Raw genomic sequence first — 15,373 nt, 5'->3', positions numbered from 1 at the left:
CAGCCCACAGGGGAGGCAGAGCGCGCTCCGCGGCGTCTGCCGGCTCCGCCGCCAGAGGGCGCTACAGATTTTGCGCACACGCCGCGGGCCCTGTTTCCCTCTCCTTCCCTTCATTTCGCCGAGCTATTTTCTTTCCGGTTTTCCCGGAAGTTGGCGGGCCCAGTTCGCCAACATTGGTTTTTGGTTCCGGGGCGGCAGTGGCGGCGGGGGGCCCGAGCGGTGGGCGGTAAGCAACGAGTCGCGGCTGTGGGCTCTTGTGCGGGCCGGCGGCGCCCGCGGCGTGAGAGGCGACGACGAGCGACCCACCGACTTCCAGTCCAGAGGCGCGAGGACAGCGTGATGAACCGGGCTAAGCCCACCACCGTGCGGCGGCCCAGCGCCGCGGCCAAGCCCTCAGGTGTGTCCCCTCCGCGGCCAGCGTGTGGGGGTCCCGGCCTCTGCGGGACTCGGGGTGACCTCCCGGGGACGAGTTGCCCCGGTCGACTCCTCCACCGGGGATTCAGAGGCAGCACGGCGCGGGTTGGAAGCACAGGCCCTGGCGCCTGACGGCCACCCAGGCCTGGCTGCCTCTCGTCGACTGGGTGACATGAAGCCTGTTCCCTGCCCCGCGCGCGCATCTCATTTCTCACTTGAGCCCCGTTGCAGGAACGTGTTTTGGATTCAGCAACTTACACGACGAAGCTGGATTCGTGGACTGCACCGTTATTGTCACCACGGCTGCTGACCTTTGCCAGGCTCTGCTCGGCCGTGGAAGCTGCGAACCTGGGCTGGGCTCTCACCTCCCTCATCTTTGCGCAGCTCCCCCGCAGTAGGGAGTGTGGCGTCGTCCTTCCCAAAGCACCGTCGCTCATGTGCACGCTCTTGTGTCTCCCCTTCCTGCAGGGCACCCTCCGCCGGGAGACTTCATTGCCCTGGGCTCAAAGGGTCAGGCCAATGAGTCCAAAACCACGTCCACCCTGCTGAAGCCGGCCCCATCGGGCCTGCCTTCCGAACGCAAGCGGGATGCCGGAGCCGCTCTGTCTGGTGCCTCCGCACTGACCGGCCTCACCAAACGCCCCAAAATCTCTTCCACACCCCCATTGAGTGCCCTGGGGCGCCTGGCTGAAGCAGCGGTGGCAGAAAAGCGAGCCATTTCTCCCTCCATTAAAGAACCATCAGTGGTACCCATTGAAGGTAAGGCCAGACTCTGGATTTCCCCAGAGAATGTGCTCCCTCTGTCGGTCGACCAGCTGTCCAGGGAAGACCGCCTCCAGGCCTAGCATCGTCCGTAGGGCAGGGTCCTCTGCTGACAGATACACAAGCCACCCCAGAGGACACCTGGGTCACTGTGGACTTGTTCTTCAGAGCAACTCCTGTGGTTACACGTTGGTGCTGCACTATCCTGTGGGAGTTGGCTCCTTCGTTGTTCATCTGACATCTGTTGAACATTGTTTGTGCCAGGCCCTGTCCTGAGCCCTGGTGGGGGGAAGGTAGACCATATGTGGTGACAGCCCAGGCAGTGGTCTCAGCTCCTCTGACTCAAGAGGCCGTGATCTGCACTCTGCGGTCTTTCCTCCAGCTGTGTACAGGGAAGAGTCTGTCCCTCCCTTCCTTTCTCCAGCAGAAAGGCAGCAGACAGCTTCAGGGAAGACACAGCAGAGTGAGGACTTCACCCAGGTCTTTTTGCTCTCCCAAGCACTCAAACTTGGCTTGCGTCTAGTCACCCCACTTTTCTGTATACTTTCCCAGTGATCATTTTTATTGACTCTACAGAGATCTGTGAACCCCAGACCGGTGCCAGCTACTGAGCATGTAGGAAACAGGGCAGACCTTGCTATCTTGTGGTTTTTGTTCCTATTGGGGATCTTTTTATCTTTCTTTTTTTTTTTTTTTTTTTGAGTATGTGGTATCGGGGATTGAACCTGGGTGTGTTCTATTACTGAATTATATCCCCAGCCCTTTTAAAAATTTGACTTTGAGACAGGGTCTTACTAAGTTGCTGAGGTTGATCTTGAACTTGTGATCCTCCTGTCTCAACCTCCTGAGTTGCTGGGATTATAGGTGTGCACCCTTGTGTCCAACTGTAACATTGCTTTATTGTTTTTGTAGATTTTAAAAAGAACAAGTGTCCTGTTGGCTTTAGTGGTGACATTTCTGTTAAAGCTTAGCTGCCATTTCCTATTGAGGTGTCGTGTATAAGGTCCTATGGTTTAGTGGTCTGTGACCTTTCCCTTGGAACTTGGAAGAGTAGCTGACTTGCCCTAGTGTGAGGTAGCTTGTGAGCAGGTCCTGGGAGCTCCCTGCTGACCTGGGGGAGGATCGACTAACAGGCGGGTGTGAGCTCAGCAGAGCAGGGAATGGAGCTGTGCCAGGGAGCAGGGCTGGGCTGGTGTGGCTCTCACACAGTGTGAGAGGGGCCCAGGTGGGCGCTGTGGGTGGTGCCTGTGCTGGGCTTGCTGGGCAGGTGGGGCCTAGGGTGGATGGCAGGATGATAGTGGAGCTGCGGTCGGGACAGGACTGAGGGGCAGTTGCTTCAGACTTCCAGCATGGCTGGTGCTGGTGAAGGTGACGCGGTTGCAGAGTGGAGCCCTCACTTGGCTGCAGGTCACTCTTACCTTGTCGTTAGTGTTGCCTCTGATTCTGGGGATTAAATAAAGACCCTCTATGGTATCAGGTGGTGTCAGCAGGCTACATCCAGCTATTTCTGGGTCCGTACTGGATCCCCTCCAAGGCCAGATCCTGCAGGGTCCACAGACCATCTGTCTGTCCTGCCACATGCTGTTCAAGTATCAGTAGATATTGTTGAATCCTTGATGTATATAAGTGGGAAATCTGCAGCAGTACCTGCCTCTGGGTGTTTAAAAACACGATCCTCAAAACCCTGGGGTTGACATCACAGTGAAAACTAGGGAACACCCAAAACTGACTGATAATGAGTGTCATGGAACAGAACACAGGCCAGAGCCCTTGGGCTGACAGGAACAGCCCAAGGACCCATGTGAGAGCACAGATGAGCCACAGGAGATGGGGAGGAGCCCTGGTGACAGGAACAGTGGTCAGGGACACAGGAAAGAGGCCAGCTGAGTGAGGGTCAACACAGGCAGACTGGGGAGGAGATGGGGGTGGGGCACAGCAAGGACTGTGAGAAAGAACCAGGGGCGGAGCCACCATCAGGGGAAGAGCTAGGCCAGGCATAGCAGATGCCTGTAAGCTCAGGCTGAGATGGGGGAATTGCAATTTCGAGGCCAGCCTTAGCAAGTTAGGCCCTAAGCAACTTAGCAAGAACCTGTCTTTATAATATTTTAATTTTTTTTGTATCAGGGATTGAACCCAGGGGCACTTAATCACTGAGCCGCAGCCCCAGCCCTTTTTATATTTTATTTAGGGACAGCATCTTGCTAAGTTGCTTAGGGCCTTGCTAAGTTGCTGGGGCTTGCTTTAAACTGGTGATCCTTCTGCATCAGCCTCTCGAGCTGTTGGGATTCAGGTATGCACCACCTTGCTGGTCCCCCAAAAAGGAGAGAAAAGCCATGCACAAAGCTATTCATTTGTAGAAAAACTGACATGTCTGGTGAGCAGAGACTCTGGAACAGCCACGTAGGGCACGGTGGAGAGAGACCTAGAGCGACTCTGGGTCCCCACTTGAGCCTTGGTGTGTGGCCTTGGTTATCTGACAGGACCTTGGGACCGCTGTGGTACCAGGTGTGGGAAGCTGCTCAGGAAGGGTGGGGCTCCAAGCAGACCCGCCTGCTGGACTTTAAATGTTTTGCCAAGTCCCTGTGACTCAGGGCACGACTTCTATTCCTGGCCGCCTGCTCTAAGCAGACCCTCCCACGCTGTCCAGTTCTGCCCACAGTGCTTCTGGATGAGATTGAAGCTGCTGAGCTGGAGGGCAACGATGACCGGATTGAGGGGGTGTTGTGTGGGGCAGTGAAGCAGCTGAAGGTGACACGGGCCAAGCCAGACAGCACCCTGTACCTGAGCCTCATGTACCTGGCCAAGATCAAGCCCAACATCTTTGCCACTGAGGGGGTCATTGAGGTGAGGATTGGCTGGCTTCTCCTTCCCCCACTCCCATTGCCTCCACCTGGGCACAGGCCTTGGCATGGGGCACTGGGACCTCTTCCCCCTTGGGGGCCCTGGCGTGGGGCGCCATGACCTGTGCCTCCCTGCAGGCTCTGTGCAGCCTTCTGCGGCGGGATGCCTCCATCAACTTCAAGGCCAAGGGGAACAGCCTGGTGTCTGTGCTGGCCTGTAATCTCCTCATGGCGGCTTATGAGGAGGATGAGAACTGGCCTGAGATCTTCGTCAAGGTTAACCGCCTTTCCCAGGGGTCTCAGAGAGGCTACTTTGGTGGTAAAAAGGCCTGGGAGGGAGCAAGGGAGGCCCATCAGAGACCCGAGCAGGAGAGACACAAGTGAAGTGAGTTCCTCTGAAGAGGCATGTCTGTGGCCCCGGTGTCACGCCACTGTCCCTCTCACTGGGCAGCTACGGGGTTTTCAGGGGAACACCCTTGAGCAGCAGGGGGCTGGTGGGGCCGTGTTGCATGGCTGAGGCCTGAGAGTGCGGCTCACTGCAGGTGTACATTGAAGATTCCTTGGGGGAGCGGATCTGGGTGGACAGCCCTCACTGCAGGACGTTCGTGGACAACATCCAGACAGCATTCAACACCAGGATGCCCCCCAAGAGCATGCTGCTACAGGGGGAGGTGGGGCGCAGCGGGGGTGACCTCGGGGCTGGTAAGAAACACTGGGACCTGTCAGGGACGAGTACAGGTGTCCAGCCCTGGGAGGAGGCTGAGGTCACCTCCCTCTGTCAGCCAGGCTTAGGGTGGGTGCTGGTGAGGGTGCCTCATGGGGCTGTCCACGGTCCATGCAGGGAGCAGCCCTCACCCCTCCCTCACAGAGGAGGAGGACAGCCAGACCGAGCTGCTGATTGCGGAGGAGAAACTGAGCCCTGAGCAGGAGGGCCAGCTCATGCCCAGGTAGGTGGCCACATGGCCAGGTCCTCAGGTGAGGTGCAGCGGTTGGGGAGGCTCCCAGAGGGCGGCTTCCTCCCTTGCTCTTCCCCCCTCTGGCCTAGGTACGATGACCTCGCAGAGAGCGTGGAGGAGTATGTCCTCGATATGCTGCGGGACCAGCTCAATCGGCGCCAGCCCATTGACAACGTCTCCAGGAACCTACTGCGGCTGCTCACCTCCTCCTGTGGCTACAAGGAGGTGCGGCTGCTGACCGTGCAGCGGCTGGAGATGTGGCTGCAGAACCCGAAGGTGGGCACAGCGTGAGGTGTGTTCCGGGGCACACCCGCGTGGCAGGGCCTTCCCAGGGACTCCCGTCAGCCGTTACTGGGCACACAACAGTTCTTCCTGCCTCCTTGCAGCTGACTAGGCCAGCCCAAGACCTGCTGATGTCCGTCTGTATGAACTGCAACACTCACGGCCCGGAGGACATGGATGTCATTTCCCACCTGATCAAGATCCGTCTCAAGCCCAAAGTTCTCTTGAACCACTACATGCTCTGCCTCAGGTGCGTGTGGCGGCCAGGTGAAAGGTGACGGGCAGGCAGGTGGCCGGGCGGGTGGTGTGGCCCATGCCACTCCCCACAGACTTGGCTCTCATGTCCAGGGAGCTGCTGAATGCCCACAAGGACAACCTGGGCACCACCATCAAGTTTGTGATCTTCAACGAGCTCTCCAATGCCCGCAACCCCAACAACATGCAGATCCTCTACACGGTGCTGCAGCACAGCTCCGAGCTGGCGCCCAAGGTGGGAGGCTGCTGGCTGTGTGCCGAGGCTGGGAACCTCTAACCTGGAGGGGGCACCGGTACTGCCTGTCATCCCCGTGTGTTTGGGCGAGGGCCGATGGTTTGGTGGTGCCGAGTGGAGAAGGCTCTGAGCTCTGGGAGGCGGTGAGAGCTGTTGTGCTTTGGTTTGGTTTTGTGGTGCTCAGGCCTCACTCACGCCACACATGTGCTCTACCACTGAGCTACACCCTCAGCCCCCTTTTTTAAAAGTTTGAGATAGGGTCTGGCTGAGTTGCCCATGCTGGCTTCCCACTTGCCAGCCTCCTGCTGTAGCCTCCTGAGTTGCTGGGATAACGGGCACGTGCCACCAAGCTTGCCTTGAGTTTTTGAATCTCATTGAGTTGAACTTCCAGTCCATCCTTGTAAACTAGAATGTGGTTTCTTGAAAGAGCAGCACTGAGTCCTTAAGAAACCACCAGAGTTTCTCCCTCAGATCCAGGCCAGACTCCTCAGCAGTGGTTTTCCCCAAATTCGGTAGGAGTCTCAGTGCCCTCCAGGTGTTGCCTGGAGGCCTGGCCGTAGGGTCCCTAGTTCAGTGTCTCCTGGGCAGGAGAACCTGTTGTTTGCTTGTGTCAGGCTTTTAAGCAACTTGGTTGTATGTGGGCCTTGTCATTTCTGATGACCAGCTCTTGGTCATCTTGGCAGCCCAGCATTATGAGAAAAGTGGTGGCTTATTGAGGACCTCAGTCTGGGGTGTTTGGTTTGTTTGTTGAGGTGGGAGGGGGCTGAGGGAACTTCATTCTTGTGGTTTTGCTGTCATCTGTTAACTATTCTACCCCTCAGTTGACAAGTACTGGCTTCCATGAGCCAGTTGCCAGGCAAGTTAAATCAGACACAGTCCATGTTCTGAGAGAGCTCAGCCATGAGGGGGAGATCCCCAGGGTCTGGGGGCAGGCCTCTGAGGCCTGCCATAGGTCCTTCACATACTGACCTGCCCTGTTGTGCCTCGAGGACGTGTTCTCCTGAAACAGGTCTGGGGAAGGCTTTTTGCAGGGCTGAGAGGCCCTGAAGGCAAGCTTGATGGAGGACGTGGGCTGGTGGCAAGGGTACCTGTCCTGGGTGGCCACCATTCACATTACCTCTCATGATCTGTCTCTTGCCAGTTCCTGGCCATGGTGTTCCAGGACCTGCTGACCAACAAAGATGACTACCTGCGGGCCTCACGGGCCCTGCTCCGGGAAATCATCAAGCAGACCAAGCATGAGATCAACTTCCAGGCTTTCTGTCTTGGGCTCATGCAGGAGCGCAAGGAGCCCCAGTACCTGGACATGGAGTTCAAGGTGCCTCCCTTCCCTAATGGGTTTGCATGATTTTCTTTCACTCTGGGTCACGTTCAGCCATCTCTCCTCATGGGTACACCAGCAAACCAGGCCAGTCTAGAACTCTGGCAGGGACCAGTGCAGCAATGAGTAAGGATCCCTAGGCACCACGTCCCAGAGGGACATGTCAGCTCCATCTCACAAGGGGACTGAGAAGGTGCAGGCTCTGTGCTAGGAGTCAGAGGCCCAGGGTTGGGTGTGATGGAATTGTAGCTGGTGCCACCAGGGAAACTGCGGGGTGGCATGAGCAGGGACAGGACATTGGGGTGGGTGGTCTGAGAGGTGAGGGGCTGACGCTGGCAGGAGGAAGTAAGGTGTAGGTGGTGAAGGATCTCCAGCGCCCAGCTGCTGCTTACTGACCTTCCAGTGTTTGACCAGGCCTTGCTCAGGGTCTCTGGAGTCCCAAGACCTGCCCTTTCCTGGCACAGTGGTCCCTGGCTTGCTCTGGATTCAATGTCCGCCCAACTACCTGTGCACATCTGTCTGTGCTTCTGTCTGCTTGTGCATGGTGTGGGCCTCTCAGGCTCAGGTCCTTCCAGGATGTGAGCCCTGTGGTCCTGTGCTTACAGGAACGATTTGTTGTTCACATCACGGACGTGCTGGCTGTGTCCATGATGCTGGGCATCACAGCTCAGGTGAAGGAAGCTGGCGTTGCCTGGGACAAAGGAGAGAAGAGGAGTAAGGCTGTGAGCAGGGTTGGCCTGCTCAGTTGGAGGTCTTGCACCAGGCACTGAGGCTGTCCCTTGAGAGGCCCAGCAGAGGGTGGGGAGGGAGGAGTGTCAACATGGCCCTTAGAGGAGACCTGGGGAGCTCCTAGAAGTGGCTGTCCCTTTGTCCTGCCTGTCTGGACTGAGATGACCTGCTTCAGGCTGAGGGCCCTGCTCTGTGCCACGTCTGCACACTCCATTTCTGAGACCACAGCTGGAACTTCCAGCTGAAGACAGGAAGGGAAGGAGGGAGACGGCAAGTGAGCTGGTTTGCTGGAGGGCTTGGCCGTAGGGCTCCCAAGGCAGCTGACCAAATGAGGCTGCATTCCTGAGCTTTCTGGGCCCTCGTGAGGATTGACAGACTCCCTGGAGCGTTATTTCACAGACTTGGCCTCCACCTCCATGCTCTCTACGTGGTCTGGGGTGCCCTCCCTCCCTCCAGTCTTTAATGCCCAGCCTCCCTCCTGGTATAGGCCTTGAGCTAGATCCTAGGGGTACTCACTGCCCCTTGGGCCACTGCTCCACACACTATGCCTCTAAACCTTTCCTTCAGACCTCGAAGTGCTGCGTGCATTCCAGAACCAGATTGCTGCAATCCAGCGCGACGCCGTCTGGTGGCTTCACACGGTCGTCCCTTCCATCAGTAAACTTGCCCCCAAGGACTATGTGCATTGGTGAGGGCCTCTCCTTCTTTCACAGCCACTTTCCCAGCAGCTGCTGACTCATGACAAGGGCTTGCTGGAAAGGACCCTGTCTCCTCTGGATGTGGCCACCAACTGGCCCCAGCCTTTTAAGGGCCTAACATGCTGGTGAAGGGCAGCACTCCCTTAGCCGAAGAGGCAGGTCCTGAGTGTGTTAGAGCTGAGCACCCACCTAGCCAGGAGCCACCGTTCTCCACAGTGACTTGTGTAAACTGTGCTCCTACATGCGGGTGGAACTCCGTGTTATAACTTCTGCTTCAACCGGCAGATAGAATTTAGAAAGCTTGAGAAGAGAGGAAATGGCCCTTCTCAGTGCTTGTGGCTCTGGGTCCTCTGGGCATCTCGGAGGGGAGCTTAGGAGTAGCCCCTGCATGCTTTCTAGTCCATAGCTTTTGACCGAGTTGAGCCTGCAGGGAACCTGCTGGGTGGAGCTGGGGACCTGCTGGGCAGAGCGGGTCCCCTGAGCAGCTACTTCTTGACTGACGGCCCTTCTCTCCCCCCAAAGCCTCCACAAGGTGCTGTTCACAGAACAACCGGAGACCTACTATAAGTGGGACAACTGGCCCCCTGAGAGTGACCGCAAGTGAGCCAGCCTGCAGCAGGGTGCTTGGTGTTCTCCAGGCCTGGGGAGCTTCTGGGTGCCAAGTAGTCTGGGGCCAACTGGAGCTGCTCTCTGTCCTTAGCAGCTTCATTCCATCTACCCTTGCAAACCATTGGTATCTGCAGAGCCCCCTACTCCCTGGGATCCACTCGGGTCTACACCCTTAGCACCCTAGCAAACTCTTGCTTCTTTGACATTCTCCGGGATGTCCATAGACACCTCTGTACACACACACACATCCACCAGCCTCACTCTTTGCCCCTTGGTGCTTCTAGACAGCCACAGCAACTGCCCTTCTTTAGCTGACCTGGCTGTCCCCCTCCATGCCACCAGTCCCCCTCACCTTCCCAACGCAGGTCCTGCTGCCCAGTCCAGCCTGCTGGCCTCCGACCTCCTGTGCTCTGAGCACTGTGCCCACCCTCACTGTGGCACTTCTTTGTTGCCTTCCTTAGGGTTGTGTGCAGTGTCTGTGCCCACCCAAAGTCCCCCAAGGGATGGAGAGCCTCACCCACAAGGGCTTTGGGAACAAGCGACTGTGGGTGGTGGCCAAGGCCTTGTGGGAGGGTGGGTGGCTTCTCGTTCTCTCCTGTCCAGGTGAGCCTGGCAGCTGCACCTCCTGCCCTACCAGGGGCTGGGAAGGTGGCTGCTGCTGGCCTGAGGCCTTGCCCAGGGAGCCTGACGCCTGGCCTCCACAGGTTTGGGCTCCCCAACCAAGCTCAGTCTCCTCTGCTGCCCGCAGCTTCTTCTTGCGTCTCTGCTCAGAGGTGCCCATCCTGGAGGACACGCTGATGCGCATCCTGGTCGTTGGGCTGTCCCGGGAACTCCCGCTCGGCCCTGCAGATGCCATGGAACTTGCTGACCACCTGGTGAAGCGAGCTGCAGCTGTGCAGGCGGATGGTAATGTCCCTTGGAGTTTGCTGTGGGCTTTGTCCTGGGCCCCTGTAGGTGACTCTACACTCTACTGTAGGTGACCCCACACTCTACTCCTCCCCCACCCTGCAGAAACCACACCCTTTGGCCTTATAGCAGTGAGTCTGCTCCACCTGGTGACACTATTCTGGTGTATTGCATACCCTTTGGGACAGGCTCTGCTGCTCTCCGGGACAGTCCTGGCTCCCCAGGTTCAGCTACAATACCATGGTCTCTCCATTCCCCTCCCTGATCCAAGCATCTTGTGTCCTGTCATGTAGTACCTAGGCCATCTCCCCACCCTGCCCCCAACCCAGAGTAAGGCCTCCGTCTTCTCACTCTGATACCCCAAAGCCAGGTCCTTTGCCCAATGCTCAGAGAGTAAACCTGAGCGGGCTTCTGGAACCTGTGTGGCTTTGGGTTTCAGATGTGGAAGTGCTAAAGGTGGAGAGGATACAGCTGATCGACGCGGTTCTGAACCTATGCACCTACCACCACCCAGAGAACATCCAGCTCCCTCCTGGGTAAGGGCCGGAGCCCCCTCAGCCCCAGCTCACCCTAGGAAACCTGTCCTCGAGACCTGCGGGGTGGGGCGACCTCTGTTTTCCCGTCATTGCTGGGTGTGGGTGGTGCTTTTCTCTCTTGTCATCTCTGATGTCTCTTATGCGTGCCTTTTTTGTGTTAATGTATGCGTGCTTTATTTCTTAGCAGTGAGTTTGTGCCTTTTTCTTAGTTTGAATTTATTTTTTAACTGATAAAAACTCCACACTGTTCCTTCATGGCGAACGTGCTCCACTTACTAGCAGCTTCCCTGAGGTGCAGTTCAGTGCACTTCACGAGCTTACAGCACACGATCAGCGTTTAGCTTGTTTACAGGTTGTGTGTCCTTTGCTGCAGTCTAACTAGAATATTTTTGTCCCTCGGAGAAACTGTCCGCAAGATCTCCCTCTCCCAGCAACTAGCCATCTGTTCTCCTATCAGTTTCCTTTTTGGACACTTTATGTAAATGGAATCATACAATGTGTGGGTTTTTTCTTTTTCTTTTGTACTGGGGATTGAACCCAGGGGCACTTAACCACTGAGCCACATCCTCAGCCCCTTTTTATTTTTAATTAGAGAAAGGGTCTCACTAAGTTGCTTAGGGCCTCACTGAGTTGCTGAGGCTGGCTTTGAACTCTCGATCCTCCTGCCTCAGCCTCCAGAACCACTGGGATTACAGGCTTATGCCACTGTGTAGTTTCTGTCACTAATTTCCTTCATCCTTTAGTGTAATATTTTCAGGGTTCACGTATGTTGTAGCATGCACTGGTACTTGGTGCTTTCTGTGTGTAACATACCATAGCATGGTGAGTACCACACTGTTTGTCCAGTCATGGGCTGGTGGACACTTGGGTGGTAGCCACTGTTTGGTGCTGTGAGGCTGCTAGGGTGCATGTTAGCCAGCAGGTTTTTGTGTGCACTCGTCTTCGTCTCCTGAGCACGTACCTGGGAGTGCACTTGTTGGTCATGGTGCACTGGTTGAGGAGCCACCAGGCTTTTCCACAGCAGCTGCAGCTGTCATTCCCACCAGCTCTGTGCAAGGGCTCGGTTTTCCACTCAGGCCAATGGTGACTGCCTGCCGTTCTTAGCCATCCTGGGGGGTTTGAGGTGGTGTCATATTGTACCTTTCATCTGTATTTTTCGGATCAGCGATGACACTACACATCTTTTCATTTTTTTTATTGGTCATTTGTATATTTTGGAGAAAGGTTTATTCAAGTCCTTTTCTGATTTTTTAGTTGACTTGTTTGAATTTTGGCTGTCGAGTTTTTTTTTTTTTTTTTTGGGTACTGGGGATCGAACCCAGGGCCTTGTGCTTGCGAGGCGAGCACTCTATGGCTGTTGAGTTTTAAGAGTTCTTTACACGTTCTAGATTCTAGACCCTCATCAGGTCTGTGCTTTGCAAATACAGTCTCTGATTCTGTGGCTTTTCCTTTCATTATCTGTTTTTGCAGTATTAGGGCTTTGAACCCAGGTTCTTGCACATGTGAGGCAAATGCTGTATCAGAACTACATCCCTAACCCTTTTTATTTTTTGAAACAGGGTCTCACTAAGTTATGGGCTGAACTCAAACTTGCAATCCTCCTGCTTCAGCCTCCCGAGTAGCTGGGATTGCAGGTGAATGCCCCTGTGCCAGTCATGTCCTTTCACTTTCTTAGAGTGTGCTTTGACACACAGAAGCTTTTAATTTTGATGAAGTTCAGTTTATCTCAATTTTTTTTTTCCCGTCTGTACTTTTGTGTGTGTTTTTTTTTTTTTTTTTTTTTTTTTTTGATACTGGGGATCGAACTCAGGGCCTTGTGCTTGCAAGGCAAGCACTCTACCAGCTGAGCTATCTCCCCAGCCCTGTGCTTTTGTGTTGTATGTTTAAGAAACTGCCGGATGTAGTGGCACAGGCCTAGAATCCCAGCTACTTGGAGGTTGAGGCAGGAGGATAGCAAGTTCCAGGCCAGCCTGGGCAACTTATTGAGACCTTGTTTCAAGAGTAAAACAAAAATAAAGGACTGGGACTGGGTGCAATGGTGCACGCTATAATCCCAGCTGCTTGGGAGCCTGAGGCAGAGGAATTGCAAGGTCAAGGCCTGCCTGGGCAACTTAGTGAGACCCTGTCTTCAAATAAAAAGGGCTGGGGCAGAGCTCAGTTTTAGAGCACTAGCATGTGTGATGTTCTGGATTCCATCCCCAGTACCATGAAAAGAAAAGAAAAACATTGCTAGTGCAGGTCATGGAGATTTAATCCTGTTTTCATGCACACATTTAGTGTCTGATCCACTTGGAGCTGCCACGTGCAGGGGCAGGGGTCTGGCTTCACCCTTGGGCTCATGGGTGTACAATCATCTCCATGCCCTTGTTGAAAACCATGCCTCTCCTGAGCTGCTCTAGCACCTTTCAATAATCACTTGACCATGAATTTAGGGTTTATTTCTGGACTTGGCATCATCCCTGATCCCTGTGTCCACCTGTGCTAGTGCCACGCTCTTCCTTGCGTAGCACTATCTGGCTTTGGAATTGGGAAGTGAGTCCTCCAGCTTTGTTCTTTTTCTGGGTTTTGACTGTTCTGAGTCCTGAAATTTCCATGTGAATTTTAAGATCAGCTCATCAATTTCTGCAAAAAAAATAACAGTGCTCAGTCTTCCCATGCGAGAACGCGGGCCTTCCCTTTAGCTCTGTAATTTCTGTCCACCATGTTTCGTGGCTTTCCTTAGATAAACCTCAGCATTCTTTCATGAAGTTTGTGCCTAGGTGTTTTGTTCTTTTCCGTCTGTTACAGTGGCGCTTTTCTCTTCATTCCTTTCTTGGATTCTGGTGTACGTGCTGCATCTACCATTGTACCCATTACACGGAGAGGAAACTGAGGCTTAGGGAAGTCATAGGGGCCAGGGGTTTGGTCCTTAGCGTGCCCTGCAGTGGGCTCTGAGCAGTGGCGGGTGCTTGTTCACAGGTCCGTGGTGTGGACGGGTGCTGCTGGAGTGTGGATTCCTGGGAGGGGAGTTTTAAGACTCCGCCATCAATGTTGTTGTCTAAAGCAGTGCCCAGCTGGTTGGTGATAGGACGCTGGGGCTGCCCTGGTGTGGCTAGTTCTCTTCTGTGGTCTAGGCATCTGAGCCACTTTGACGCCATCCTCCTTCCAGGTATCAGCCCCCGAACCTGGCCATCTCCACCCTCTACTGGAAGGCGTGGCCCCTGCTGCTGGTTGTGGCTGCATTCAACCCGGAGAATATTGGTGAGCTGACCTGGCTGTGGGCAGACCTGGCTGCAGGTGGTCAGTTCTTCCTTCGGGGCAACTGTGTTGGGACTTGGGTCAGAGCCCAGGGAGGGACTAGAGGAGGAGTGAAGATGGCCGCGCCTGTGCCCGCGGGGAGCCTGGGTGAGTGCTCTGCTCTCCTTACCTGTAGGCCTGGCTGCCTGGGAGGAGTACCCCACCCTGAAGATGCTCATGGAGATGGTGATGACCAAGTGAGTGGGCTTGTTCTGCTCGGGAGAGTGGAGGGCCTGACCCGGGGGCAGGGCACGGTCGAGGAGCCGCCTGGACTCCAGCTTGCACACTGCTGGTGATTGCTCTGGGCTCGAGCGTGCAAATCCAAGTCTGTTGCGCTTTAGTCTCTTCCTTACTAGGTGGGAGGAAGGATGGGGTGCCAGTGTGGATGCAGAGCCCGACAGCTCCCTGGGTGCCTGTGTGGAAGGTGCAGGGACCTGCCTGGCACATTCTGGGCAGCATGTGTTCTGCCAGTGGGAGCAGGGTGCAGTCAGACCAGTGGGCAGTGTGACTCCAGGAGGGATGCAGGTTGGAGGCAGGGACCAGGCCCAGGATGGGTGTTAGCAGCTGCAGAGTGGCCCTGCTTGGTGTCAGCACAGACAGTTGCCCAGGACAGTCGGCACAGTGTCAGCAGGAGAGGCCAGCCACTGTTCCGACTAGCTCAGTGCACATTGTGCCCTTACAGCCTTGGTGCCCAGACAGGGCCAGGGTGAGGTGTTCCTGGGCCTGGTGTCCAGTTTAGCTGGGTGAGGTGCCTGTTGCAAGGGCAGTCCTCCAAGGTGGGATGGAGCCTGAGGCTGTGGCATTGTGGGGACCTGGCTAATGTGTGACTGGTGTGCACAGTCCAGGTGTGTGTGTGTGGCTGTGGCGTTGGAGGGACCAGGGTGTTGTGGGGACCATGCATTGTGGAAATTAGTTTTGCGTGTCACTCTGGCATGGAGACTGGATGTGTACGTTGGCATGGGCACTACTGGGTGTGTGTAGCTGTGGCACCATAGGGACCTGGGTGTCGGGGTGGACCTGGGTGTGTTTGTGGTGTGGAAGTGGCTGGGTGTGCGTGGCCATGGTTTCGTGGGCGCTGGTTTTCAGACTGTGACTTGTAGGGCTGGCTGTCCGGCTCTGGTATCACGTGGACTGAGTATCTGTGGCCATGCCATGGCAAGGGCTAGGTGTGTGTGTGTGTGACTGGTGTGGTGGGGGCTGGGTGTGTGCAGTCTGCAGCTGGGACACAGCTCTTGTTTATGCTGCTGAAGCCTGAGGAGTGGACTGCCTGTGGGAAGTGGTGAGGAGGGTGAGTGAGGACGAGCTGAGCTCAGGAAGGGCGCACGGAAGGTGGCTTTTGAAACACGAAACGAGTAGTTAGTGCCTCCCAAAAAGCTGTGCATGTCTCTGGACACAAGGAGTTCCCCCCACCCCAGATTCCCAGGGTGCTGGAGGTCTGTTTGGTTCCTGGCAGTGAACAAGGATCCTAACATGGCAGGGTGTGACAGACTGGTGTCCTGGAAGAGACCGTGGAGTTCTGACACCGGCTAGACCTGACGCTGAGGATGGCTCTCA

The 15,373-nt window shown here is 55.6% G+C and overlaps 1 protein-coding gene across 1 annotated transcript in view; it reads left to right on the top strand.

Annotated features, from left to right (window-relative positions):
• Positions 1–202: 202 nt before the first annotated feature.
• Positions 203–15,373, top strand: part of INTS1 (integrator complex subunit 1) — a 32,527-nt gene continuing 17,356 nt past the window's right edge. The window contains exons 1-17 of the mRNA XM_079120607.1: positions 203–397; positions 883–1,173; positions 3,824–4,020; positions 4,155–4,292; positions 4,559–4,718; positions 4,858–4,963; positions 5,062–5,248; positions 5,359–5,504; positions 5,603–5,744; positions 6,886–7,062; positions 7,671–7,779; positions 8,362–8,482; positions 9,015–9,092; positions 9,850–10,007; positions 10,447–10,543; positions 13,692–13,783; positions 13,956–14,016. Coding sequence (XP_078976733.1) covers positions 340–397; positions 883–1,173; positions 3,824–4,020; positions 4,155–4,292; positions 4,559–4,718; positions 4,858–4,963; positions 5,062–5,248; positions 5,359–5,504; positions 5,603–5,744; positions 6,886–7,062; positions 7,671–7,779; positions 8,362–8,482; positions 9,015–9,092; positions 9,850–10,007; positions 10,447–10,543; positions 13,692–13,783; positions 13,956–14,016 — 2,318 coding nt within the window. The 5' untranslated portion in view covers positions 203–339. The remainder of the gene's footprint in view (positions 398–882; positions 1,174–3,823; positions 4,021–4,154; positions 4,293–4,558; positions 4,719–4,857; positions 4,964–5,061; positions 5,249–5,358; positions 5,505–5,602; positions 5,745–6,885; positions 7,063–7,670; positions 7,780–8,361; positions 8,483–9,014; positions 9,093–9,849; positions 10,008–10,446; positions 10,544–13,691; positions 13,784–13,955; positions 14,017–15,373) is intronic.

This window comes from Sciurus vulgaris (genome assembly GCF_902686455.1).
Source record: "Sciurus vulgaris genome assembly, chromosome: 18".
Taxonomy (NCBI): domain Eukaryota; kingdom Metazoa; phylum Chordata; class Mammalia; order Rodentia; family Sciuridae; genus Sciurus; species Sciurus vulgaris.
This window is presented reverse-complemented; position numbering and strand designations above follow the sequence as displayed.